The sequence below is a fragment of the Electrona antarctica genome (genome assembly GCF_951216825.1).
Source record: "Electrona antarctica genome assembly, chromosome: 13".
Classification (NCBI taxonomy): Eukaryota; Metazoa; Chordata; class Actinopteri; order Myctophiformes; family Myctophidae; genus Electrona; species Electrona antarctica.
In genome coordinates, this window is record NC_136794.1 from 9,477,437 (window position 1) to 9,490,381 (window position 12,945).

Sequence of the window (12,945 nt, forward strand, 5' to 3'; positions counted from 1 at the left end):
TCCTCAGTGTCGGGTGAAAACAAGTGGCTGGCTGTGTATCACAGGAAATGTAGGGACACATGGTCTAAACCAGGGGTTCTCAACCCGTGGGTCGCGACCCCTCGGGGGGTCGCCAAATTATTTTAGGGGGTCCCCAAATTATTTTCAAAAAAAAAAAGAAAAAAATGATTTTTTTTTTTGATTTTTTTTTCACGATTTTTCAAAAATAGCAGACCTACAAGCTCGTAGCGCGCCACTCGGTGGCGCGCTATGAGCTTGTAGATCTGCTATTTTTAAATAGCTAAATTATAACAATGCTTAAAACACCAAAAGGGGTTCCCGCCCAAAATGGTTTAAGGTTATTGTAGCAGTCAATTTATATTGGGGGTCGGGAGGGGGCGGGGCAGGGTCCCGAGACGTTGCCAAAGCATTTTCGGGGGTCCCCGGCCAAAAACGTTGAGAACCCCTGTTCTAAACGAATGCATTGAGGAGAAAATATAAAAGAGAAAAACAAAGGAAAAAAAAGGGGAAATCGAAGGCTCATTCCGTAATATATTCTCATTCTCAGTGTCTCCATTCTTCTTCTTCTTTCAGCCAAGAGTCGCCGACAGCCAAAGCCCTACAAGCCTAAGAAGATGATCAAGCTGGAAACCAAAACTGCCGTGTACACAGCCTGCAACAATGGCAGCAGCAGTATTGTCACCAAGGACGGAGAGCTCTACATGTTTGGCAAAGATGCCATCTACAGTGACAGCACCTGTGAGTAGACTAGACCAGGGCCTATTCCTACATCTACAGTGACAGCACCTGTGAGTAGACTAGACCAGGGCCTATTCCTACATCTACAGTGACAGCACCTGTGAGTAGACTAGACCAGGGCCTATTCCTACATCTACAGTGACAGCACCTGTGAGTAGACTAGACCAGGGCCTATTTCAAGCTCTTAATGCCCACTTCAATTGTTTATAATTGATGCTTAAATTATGAAACTATACAATGTTGGGATACACACTGGAACAGTGCAGTGTGTCTGTGTTAAAGAGGTTGAAAGAAAGACTGCTGTGCTACACAGGTGTGTTAATCAGCTGGGTGGTGCACACGCGAACACGCACGTGACATAATTTCAGTATGGCGGATTAATTCTTTCTGTGCCGCTAGCTGTTAGCATAAATGTAGTTAACCACCATCAGCGTTCACTTTAATCCATTGAGACCTGGAACGCATCCATGTCACGTTAGCGTTTTAAACATTATGTTATAATTTAGCTATTGAAAAAAAAATAGCAGACCTACAAGCTCATAGCGCGCCACTCGGTGGCGCGCTATGAGCTTGTAGATCTGCTATTTTTGAAAAATCGTTAAAATGTGCCTCAAATCTTTCCGAAAATTGTCATGATTTAGAAAACTTTTTTTTTTTAAATTTCGACGTCAGGCCTGAATGGGTTAAGAGGAGTTGTGTCCCTCCCCCCACAGTCCCATACACACACTCAATACACACACTTTGCTATCATTAGCATTAGCATTAGCATTAGCGCACACACTGTTTACCTCTCGCCAGAAACATGTCGGGAGCGACGCGGTACAAAGTCACAAATGACATCCAAACTTTGAATGGCTGAAGAGCCACCAAGGACATCGCTCCTGGATTCAGACTTATGGAGATTTGAAAATCCTGCTTGTATCCGAGGTAAACGGACATCAGATTTATAGTCCCATAGCTGGTGGTGACGGAGGGTCGGAGGCGTTGCCTATCAACCGGATCCATGTTAAAAGCTGCCGTGGGGCTCAACCATTATATATATATATATATATATATATATATATATATATATATATATATATATATATATATACATACATATACACAGACCTAGCAAATAACGTCCCGTAGCTGGGGGGTACGTATATATGGACATGGGAGAGAAAGAATGAATTGAAGGTGTCGGCCTGAAAAAATCTCGAGTAAACCACACATATATATATATATATATATATATATAGGTATCACAAAAACTGCCATTAATGTTGGTAAGAAGAGACATTTTTGAGGGGCGCCAGCCCCTCCTATAAACGGGTTTAATGAAGGGAAAATGTACGTCCTAATGTGCCTCATTATGTCATATTGTCTCTTTATTGTTAATGGCATTTAATGCACCGTTTGTTTTACATCACCATTACATCACCTAATCAACATGAGTTAGACTTTAATATATTAGTGCCCCTCACTTCACACGGGTGTGATTTGTTTTGGCAGTTAAAGGAGCATTCAGTGATTTTGGTGATTTGGAAAACCACCCAGTCCGCCCCGGTAACAAAATGTGCACATGCACGCTCTACAGTGAGGGGAAGTGCAACAGGCCAACAGCATGTTCACCAAGGCCCGCCCCTACTCGATCATGATTGGAGGAAGGCCCCACTCATCCTGATTGGATGAAGGTTTTGCCACCCGCCACCAAAACTGAAACTAGGGTTTTTTTACCCCAGGGGCTCACTGGGGACAGGGAGGAACTCCTTATATGGTCAGCACACTCTATAGTAGGGAGGATTATCCAGAAAAAAAGAAAAAATAAGTGATATTTGAATTAAGTCAAATCACTGAATATACCTTTAAGTATTTTTGAGTGGTGTAAACCACTCCTACAACTGGCTTTGTTAGTTTACGTGTCTGTCTGTTTGTCTGTCTGTCTGTTCGTACCAAAAAATGAGCATGGTTGCTATGGTCACCCAGTTCACACGGGTGTGATTTCATTACGTCAGACATTACGTCAGACCACAGCTGATCAGTCTATATAAGACCTTACACCACTCAGTTCACACGGGTGTGATTATACTCTATACAGTGTAATATTATTTCTAATCTACTTCTTTTAATATATTTTACATTTTTGTAGATACATTTCTGGTTCATTAATTCATGACGATGACAGTTAAAGTGCAACCTACCCTCTGCCCTCTACAGGCCAGGTGACAGACCTGAAAGGTCACTTTGTAATGCAGGTGGCCATGGGGAAGGCTCACACCTGTGTCCTGACGAAGAGCGGGGAGGTGTGGACGTTTGGGGTCAACAACAAGGGACAGTGTGGCAGAGACACTGGCGCCATGAGCCAGGCAGGGAAAGGTAAGAGAATATCTATTTTTAACTGTATCTATTATCTCTCTCTCTCACTCTCTCTCACACACACACACACACGCACACTCACACAGAAAAAAGCTGCATATTTAAGCAGCTTTTCTTTATATTGTCACAAGGAAACATCTTAAGGGTCAATGTTTTGGCAGTTAAAGCCTAAACGTAATGTCCAATCCTGACCTGGACATGGGCTTGGTGTGCAGTCCTAAGACGCGATTCATACTCCTATTTTAGAGCCGAATAAAAGTCGGTTCGGCTCTGTAGAGCCTACAATGTGACGTCATTTGAGTTTCGGGGGGGCGGGTACCGTCCTAAAGTCGGCTCTTCGGTGCTACTGAAAATGTCCGACGAGCCAAAATCATTTCGGCACTACAGCGGTAAAATAGGAGTATCGGCCCTATGACTCCTAACGGTTCCCCTGTCTTGTCTTCTTCGTTGTGTTCTTTTCACGTTGCCTCTCAGCGTTCGGCGTGGAGAGCATGGCCACGGCCATGGACGAGGACCTGGAGGACGAGCTGGAGGAGAAGGAGGAGAAGAGCATGATGTGCCAGCCCGGGATGCACAAGTGGAAGCTGGACCAGTGCATGGTGTGCACCGTATGCGGCGACTGCACCGGTTACGGGGCCAGCTGTGTCAGCAGCGGCCGACCGGACAGAGTGCCAGGGGGGTAAGTCCCGAGTTGTGCACAACTATCGTACGCTATTTTCTTGTCCGTTTTTGTGTGTCCCGTGTTGCACATCACAAGTAAGACGCGCAAACGCGGGAAGCGAACGCAGCTCGTAAATTGCAATAACAACAATTAAGTTACGTTTTTTTTTAGTGTGTATGTGTGTGTGCATGTGTGTTCTTTTTTTAAAAAGTTTTCTTTAAGTTTTTTTAAAACTTTTTCTTTTAAAGTTTTTTTTTAAAGTTTTTTTCTTTTTAAGTTTTTTTTTTAAGTTAAGTTTTTGTGTGTGAGTGTGTGTGTGTGTGTGTGTGTGTGTTTTGTGTGTGATACAGCTACGCCCTCTGGTGGCGGGCGGGTGGTGTTACAGCGTGACACACACACACACACACACACACACAGACAGACATGTTCTGCTAGGTCTCATAGTTAGTGCTCACTGAGTTCGCAATCACTGGTATTACTTATCTCATCCTCTACCAGCATCTGTGGCTGTGGGTCCGGGGAGTCGGGCTGCTCGGCGTGTGGCTGTTGCAAGGCCTGTGCAAGGGAGCTGGATGGCCAAGAGGCCAGACAGAGGGGCATCTTTGATGCTGTCAAAGAGATGATTCCATTGGACCTGCTGCTAGGTATTATCATGCTGTTCACTTCCTTGCAAGACCTTGTCTTCCCCCCCAATGTTTTAGGCTGATATCTTGCCTCCATTACTTCTGGCATCTTCACTCACTTGCACTGCTGCGTTTTTGTTGTTGTTGCTGAAAACACTGGGCCAGATAAAGTATAAACCTAATTGCTCTCTGCCAGGCCGGAGGCGTGGCCGAGACAGTTTTTTTTCCCCCTGTCCGTCCGTCCGTTTTCCCCCTGTCCGACCGTGTGTCCGTCTATGAACAGCTAATCTCCGGCCAATTATCAGTAACTATTCGGCACTACCTCGCGGTTACAATAATAACGCTTCTGCCGATAACTACTTCCGGTTCATCCGCGATGAATTACGGGGTATTCAAAATAAAAGACGGGTGGCAGTGAATTTGTGTAGAACTGTTCTACACTGCGAATTCTACACTCCCACAAATTAACATATTTTCACAATAACTTCATCAACATTAATCCTGTAACTACAGATTCCACTCACCTCTATAATGACTGAATTCCGAACATTGTTGGCCCACAATAACCTACCTGACCTGTGCTCCGAGGAGCACTTTTTCTAGTTAAAAGTTTACCTATTTTGTCTTGGCTCTCCCTAAACCAGTGATTCGCAAACTGGCTGTATTTTTCTGCTCCATGCAAGCATGCCACTTGTGCCGTCACAGCACATTTTCACATTTTTGCTTGATTCAGTATTTGTACACATGGTGCACTTCCTCATGCTTGGGTTTCCTCGTCGTCATGTTGTGCAGAGTCATGGACTCATCGCTCCTCCTCATCATGTCTGCCCATCATTCATTTGTGTGTGTGTCTTGTCCTATTCCGCTCTTGCCCCCCCTACCTCCCGTCTCTTCTCTTTGCCGCATCCTTGTCTGGGGTTGCCTCTCCCTCTACCTTGGGGCCCTTTGTGTTTCAGCTGTCCCTGTCCCTCCCCCTCCAGGAGTGAACATCGAAGAGCACATCCAGATCCGGCAGGAGGAGAAGCGACAGAGGATCAACCGTCGGCACAGGCTGGAGGAGGGCCGAGGTACGGGGAGAGAGAGAGAGAGAGACGCAACGAGAGGAACAGAGCAGTGAGGGGAAATGTTGAGCACTGGATATGTGCCCTGTGTTGGTGTTTTTTGCTATGATAGAAGAGAATGTGGATACTTGGTAGAAGCGAGACGTATACCCTCAAGGAGAATTTTGGGACAGCGAGGGGGGAAGGGAAATAGTAAGCAACAAAAGGATGAGACTACAAAACGAAAACGCCATGTGTTCTCCAGTTAGCATGTGATAAATCTCCACCCTCGGGTGCTGCCTTGAGTTTGGATGTTATTGCCTTGGTGACTTCCCTCTTGCTTTGTGTTTTTTTCCCATAATTTTGCAGTGTGTGCGCGTGTAATGTTGTGTTGTGTAGTATTGACATTGTGTTCTCTCCCATTTGTGAGCCTTGTGCATGCATGTGAAGGTTTCTTTCTCCCCCAGGCCCCCTTGTTTTCCCCGGCCCCATATTTATGAACCAGCGTGAGCAGGCCCTAGCCAGAATAAGACCCCTTCAGGCCCTAAGGCATAAACGGGACAAGCACAAAGGTACTATCATGGTCTTCACTATCTAACGCAACGGGTGCAAAGACACCTCTCCCCACCCCTCTGACTCACCTCCCAAATGTGGCTGTCCCGCCCACCTCCTCTCTCACTCTCTGGAGACAAGAAGCTTATGCTGTCTTTACCACATCTTATGGTAAAGAACAGTGTAGTCTGTAGGCAGGATAGACTCACTCTGGACCAATGCAGAGGGATGGGGAAATAGGAGTAGTCTACAGGCCCAGGGTTAAGATCTCTTCGACGGGAGGGATGTCTTTACATTGTCGTGCATTTGAATGCTACTTGTTTAGTATGCTGGATTGAAAATTAAATTTCAATTGAAAAGACATACAGTCTAGCATGACATTCTCCACATAATCTCTCCCGGTGAAACTCCTCGTTGTTGGTGAAAAGGTGACTGGTGGTGACTCCATGTTTATCGGAGGAGATACATGGTAGTCTACATGCTTCCCAGACCCAACAGTGGGGGGTTGGCAGTGCCAGGGACGGCAGTACAGAGGGGGCAATTGGCAACAACTAAGCTGGGGAGAAAATGGAGGGGGAGGAAAAATAGAAATCAATATTTCAGTCTAACACGACCAGTAAGCAAATGATTTCTCACTTTTCTGGTCTGCTCTGCAGGATTAAAAGAAGATACATCATTGTGCACTACTGGGGGAGAACAGGCTTTTGGTAAATGACAATGGGACACATCTGACAGGAGTGTAGTTTGAGCTATTTTTAAGGATGTGAGGAATTAATCGAACACGACTCATTTGAAGACACTTCCAGAAAATATAGTATAAATAGACATTAGCCTTTTTTCCCCATTGTGTAACAGTTATATCTGGAAACAATGGGATATGTAAGAGCTGCAGCAGTTTCCTTCCTATTGTCACTTTAGGGATTGATGCTGTACTGCTTTGCTAAATTATGATTCTATATGAGAGTGAAGTATTACACGTAAAGGAGAAAAATTATCAATCTTATCTGAAATGATGCCGTTGAAAAGGCCATGTTCACTGTGGTGCTACCACACTATGGAGCAACAGGAACAGGTGTTCCACTTCCTCCCACCCTGCCGCTAGGCCGCATAGTGATACACTGGTATTCCCCACTGCAACGTCACCAAGGAAAAGTCAAGAGTGCCCACAGTTTGTCAGTTAAAGGCGGTTCACTAGTACTGATCGAGATCATGTCCACGAGCTGGATCTTCAGCCCTCCTCTGCAGATTCTTGGGCCACGGACCAGCAAACAAACCGCTTATGTTTCTATATCAGTGGTTCTCAATATTTCATGTCAAGGACCCCAAAGATTATATGTAATATGCCGCCGACCCCCATCTGAAAATATGTTTTTCCAGGTAACCCCCCAGAAGCAAAGATTTGAGTTAAACACGTTCGCTCCAAAAGAATATATATTCAAAGATTTGAGGCACATTTTAACGATAAAAATAAATAAATAGCAGATCTACAAGCTAAAGTATAACATAATGCTTAAAACACCAAAAGGTGTTCCCGTCCAATGGGTTAAATGAGTCATGTGACCATTTAAACCAATCGGATTTCAATCTTGATGTGGCACAGATCTGATTCAGGCTAGATTTGTCTGCCAGTGTAAATGGGGCCTTAAATCGTTCTATGCTTTTATGAATAAAGGGTCAACTCACGGTAATTGAACCATAAGTAGTGCGATTCATTTCATTCAAACCTTTGTTTATTCTCGAGAAACATTGAGGTTACCCTCATTTGCAGTGTCGTCGAGATACAGTACAACATTTTCAAAGCGATAAACGAAAAAAACAAAACGGATAAACAGAACGGCAACATTTCCTCATCGTATGATCTAATACATATTTAAATAATAATAATCTTTATTGTCCCCGAAGGATATTTTGTCTTCACAGTCTGTTCAAACACCCACATCAAAAACCACACATAGCACATAACCCCAAGACAATACAAAAAGATAAAAACCAGTGATGAGTATATCAACTCATCAAGCCTTAACCCATGTTGGACGGGAACCCCTTTTGGTGTTAGCATTATGTTATGCTTTAGCTATTGAAAAATAGCAGATCTACAAGCTCATATGAGATTGTAGATCTGCTATTTTTGAAAAATCGAAGAACGACTGACATAGAAACATAGCTTTTTCAGAAAACTGTCAGGATGTAGAAGACCTTTTTTAGAATCTGATCTCAGGCCTAAATGGGTTAATCCTACAGGGCTGTGTGAGTAAAGTCACCGCTGTATGTGAGCTGGTCCATGGCCCAAACGGGTGTTCATAGACGCTGTACGAGTAGCAACGCATGGGCCTGCCTCTACCTCCACTCTCGTCATGCTCTGCCACCATCATGACCTCTGAAACAGGGCTTGGGTCCAACCAGACTCCCTCTCTCCTCATTGTTACTCATCCCTCATGTGAAATTGCACCTAACCAGATTCAACACAGTAAAAATCAGTTTTTTTAAAAAAAAATCAACAAATGTAGCTACTAGCTATTGAAGAAAGTATTTTTGTGCTCAATACTTTTTAACACACGGGTGACACGGTGCTGGTTGCCAAAAGCCTTTCTGTTTTAGACGTTTTGCTTTCCCTCCCTGTCTTTTTTGGCATGCCCTCCCGTGTTCCTCCTGTTCTTTTGTTGATTCTACTCCTTCCAGCTCCCCCCCCCAACCCCCCCACCCCACCCACCCACCCACCAGGACTGTACAGAGACATCCACCTCTGGGGCTCTGAAGTTGCAGCTTTATCTTGCTGCTCTTCTCTTTCATCTGTTTTACTGTCTCTCCCATCCCTCCTCCTCCGCCCGCTGTTCTGACTGAATGTTTGCCTTGTAGACGGCAGCAGCGAGCGAGGAGAAAAGGATGCCAGCAAAATCACCACCTATCCTCCGGGGGCCGTGAGATTTGACTGCGAGATGCGGGCCGTGCAGGTCAGCTGCGGTTTCCACCACTCCGGTAAGGTTGACCTCCTTCAAAGAGCCACTTGATGTTAGGCATTTTTTTATGTACTTCCACTGTGGTGTTTAAGTATAGGACGGGACCACTTAACATGCATTAGCCTTATCGCCTCAGCGATTCTTTTCAAAGAAAAGAAACAAAATCAGAGTTATTGGCTTTACTGTAAAGGGAATTATAAATGACCAAAACATTTTCCATTAAAAAAAAAAAAATGTTACTTCCTGCCTCCTTTAGTGGTACTGATGGAGAACGGTGACGTCTACACATTTGGCTATGGCCAACATGGACAGCTTGGACATGGAGACGTCAACTCCAGGTAAGTAGCCTGCTTGTATGCATGAAACTACAGTTGGAGGCCATCGATATTGTCCTTTTCTTTTTGCTGAGGTTTGCGTGATCTGCGCAAAAGGACAGTTAACCCATTTTGGGCGGGAACCCCTTTTGGTGTTTTAAACATTGTTATAATTTAGCTATTGAAAAATAGCAGATCTACAAGCTCATAGCGCGCCACCGAGTGGCGCGCTACGAGCTTGTAGGTCTGCTATTTTTGAAAAATGGTGAAAATATTTATTTCAGAAAACTGGAGGATTTAGAAGGATTTTTTTTAAAATTTTGAGGTCAGGCCTAAATGTGTCAAATGATAAGGGACAATATCGGTGGCACCCAACTGTACATGCATACTGTATGCCTGTACATGTACAGTATATGTATGGTTGCAAGCCCACACACACACCCCTATACCAGATGTATGCCTGCCTACCCAAACCATGCCTGAATCGCTGCTTTCTGGATGTAGGGGTTCTCCCACTTTGGTGCAGGCCCTCCCGGGCCCCAGTGTCCAGGTAACTGCTGGCAGTAACCACACGGCTGTGCTCCTCATGGATGGACAGGTCTTCACCTTCGGCAGCTTCTCGGTAGGAACTATGAGTGTTTTCACTGGCATTTTCTTCTTTTTTTCAATTTACGTTTTATTTAATTTTAATCAAACATAAACGAAACGACTGACAATTGACAATACATACAACCCAAAACAAAACAAAACAAGACAATATACGTACAATACACACAAGGGGAGATATCTGCCTCTCTTCTCTATTGATGATCATAATACATAAGTACCTCAAACAGGTGCATATACAGGTTAAACAGGTTTAACTGAATTTATACAAAATCAGGTCTTATGGTAGAAACATGAGTAATCCATCTAAACCAGTTATCTGTGAAGACTTCAACTTGACCTCTAAAGCTGAATGTAATTCTCTCCATAATAAATATACTATAGATTAAATCAATCCATTCATTTATATTTGGTTCACTGGCATTTTCATATGCGTTTTTACAATGGTGTTGTGCTGCAAGTTTTTCCTAGATTTCTATTAGATCCATATCCGTGTAATTAGCCTCCGCAATGGTGATTGATTGGCCACAGAGTGTGGTCTGTTTGCTGAATGCCATCTGTTTGGTGTTGCAGAAAGGACAGCTGGGCCGACCCATCCTAGACATGCCCTACTGGAATGCCAAGCCCTCCCCGATGCCCAACATCGGTGCCAAATATGGCCGAAAGGCCACCTGGATTGGCGCCAGCGGAGACCAGACCTTCCTGAGGATCGACGAGGCCCTCATAAACTCGCACGTCCTCGCCACGTCGGAGATCTTTGCCAGTAAACACATCATAGGCCTGGTGCCCACCTCGGTCTCCGAGCCCCCTCCCTTCAAATGCTTGCTCATCAACAAGATGGACGGGAGCTGCCGCACTTTCAATGATTCTGAGCAGGAGGATCTGCAGGGCTTTGGCCTGTGTCTCGACCCCGTGTATGATGTAATATGGAGGTATGTCACTGTGTCTCGACCCCGTCTATGATGTAATATGGAGGTATGTCACTGTGTCTCGACCCCGTCTATGATGTAATATGGAGGTATGTCACCTAATACTGTAAGGATTTATCAAAGGATAGATTCATCGACATGGATGAATGGCTTAAAGACCTAGTGAAATGAAAAATACATTTTTCACACTTTCAGACCATATCCGTGGGTTTTTTTTATATCAAAAGTCCATAAAAAGACAATTTTAATGACTTCCTTTGAACGAAAACGTGCCGCGTGATGACGTGCAGAGGCTCACATGCATATAAATGAATCTTAATTCATGCCCGTCTCTCTGTCACTTTGTAAACAAACACTATGGGAGCTACGTCCCATAGCCTGGAGGGATGCGACGTTCTGATTAGTTCAAAAACACACGGCTTTCCTTTTCAGAGTGAAACTTCAAAATGAAATGCCCGTATTTTTTCATTTCACCAGGTCTTTGATAATCCCCGGGTTTCAAGCTATAACAAGGGTTGTGTACGAACATAATCGGGTTTGCGTATTTTATTCCCCTTTTCTTTTTGCCTACTTAACCCATTCAGGCCTGACGTCGAAATTTAAAAAAAAAGGTTTTCTAAATCATGACAATTTTCGGAAAGATTTGAGGCACATTTTAACGATTTTTCAAAAATAGCAGACCTACAAGTTCATAGCGCGCCACTCGGTGGCGCGCTATGAGCTTGTAGATCTGCTATTTTTCAATAGCTAAATTATAACATAATGTTTAAAACACCAAAAGGGGTTCCCGCCCATAATGGGTTAATGGTTAATGTGGTTAAACGCTAACGTGACATGGATGCGTTCCAGGTGGATTAAACCAATACCGTGCCACCCCGTGTGTTGCTATCTCTAGGTTCCTGCCGGCCTCTAAGGAGATGTGGTGCTACAATGCAGTGATCGCCGACGCCAGGGTACCGTCCGCCACAGACCTCCAGGCTCGCTGTAGCATCCTCAGCCCAGAGTTGGCGCTCCCCTCCGGAACCAACGCCACCACCACGCGCTCTCACGGAGCCCTGCACATCCTGGGTAATGAACCTGTCTGTCTCCCAAACAAGACGGTTTCCATGATTTTATAAATAAGTAAGATAAGACTACAGCTGCCACATGCATCCCTACTATACTAATGATGAGTAATACTTTTATGTATGCAGTCATGTAGAGCATTGGTTCCCAAAGTGGGGTCCGGGGACCGGTCCTTGAGGGAGTTCCAGGGGGTCTCCAGCTAAATGATAGTTTGTAACCAAATGGACTCAAATGGACCATTACAAATGGACCCTAACAGGTCCATTTGGTTCCATTTGTACACTCTCAGAGTTAAATGAACATTGATTTTACAATATAAAATTGACGGTCCCAGAGATAGAAATGCCATTAATGGATCCGTAGACTAATGCATGTCAAACTGGGGGTCCTTGAAATTAAAGGGGTTGAGAATCACTGCTAGAGCTGTAAAAACCTTCTCTTATGGGCGTCCCTGGCATATCTTTTCAAATGGGGGGGGTCCGTGGGCTAATTGGTGTCAATTTGGGGGTCCTTGACATGAAAGAGTTTGGGAACCACTGATGTAGGATTATCATGGTGAAGGTCAAGGTAAACTTTATTGTCCACGAGGGAAATTTGTCTTGGGCTTTCAAGACAAATGCTTGAAAGACCACATAAAACTGCTGCAGCCACACATAAAACATCAGTGACAAACAAAAATACATAACAGAGGGAGACACGACAACATACACAATTGCACACAGCGTGGGTAATCTAACCTCACATTCACTGCTGTTTCAGAGCCTCGTTCAACATCTTAGTTGATGCTAAGATGCTGTATACTTGTGATTAGGTTGCCTAGATACGCTGGCGGCCATGCAGGAGTTGAAGATGGGTGTTGCCAGTGCAGAAGAGGAGACACAGGCCGTCATGAAGGTCTATTCCAAGGAAGATTACAGCGTGGTCAACCGCTTCGAAAGTGAGTAGACACGGTTTGTGATGTACTGCAAAACAAAGGGGTGAAATACACTGAAACGTGATTAGATTACATTTTGTGACATGTTACGTGTCCAGTACACTAGGGATGGGACGCTATTGACCATTTGCAGACAGCGGCCATGTTTCCATCAGAGTTTGGAAGCAC

General features: G+C 44.4%; 1 protein-coding gene across 19 annotated transcripts in view; it reads left to right on the top strand.

The window, feature by feature from the left end:
* The window catches only part of mycbp2 (MYC binding protein 2), a 104,672-nt gene that overhangs the window by 32,584 nt on the left and 59,143 nt on the right, over window positions 1–12,945 (top strand). For 13 of the 19 annotated variants that reach the window (XM_079518776.1, XM_079518789.1, XM_079518788.1 and 10 more), the window contains exons 13-24: window positions 574–738; window positions 2,938–3,096; window positions 3,571–3,775; window positions 4,256–4,401; window positions 5,337–5,447; window positions 5,888–5,992; window positions 8,829–8,948; window positions 9,186–9,267; window positions 9,748–9,865; window positions 10,423–10,781; window positions 11,674–11,846; window positions 12,655–12,780. In XM_079518776.1, the coding sequence (XP_079374902.1) occupies window positions 574–738; window positions 2,938–3,096; window positions 3,571–3,775; window positions 4,256–4,401; window positions 5,337–5,447; window positions 5,888–5,992; window positions 8,829–8,948; window positions 9,186–9,267; window positions 9,748–9,865; window positions 10,423–10,781; window positions 11,674–11,846; window positions 12,655–12,780 (1,869 nt within the window). The remainder of the gene's footprint in view (window positions 1–573; window positions 739–2,937; window positions 3,097–3,570; window positions 3,776–4,255; window positions 4,402–5,336; window positions 5,448–5,887; window positions 5,993–8,828; window positions 8,949–9,185; window positions 9,268–9,747; window positions 9,866–10,422; window positions 10,782–11,673; window positions 11,847–12,654; window positions 12,781–12,945) is intronic. The other 6 variants (XM_079518791.1, XM_079518784.1, XM_079518785.1 and 3 more) reach the window with 3 other exon arrangements.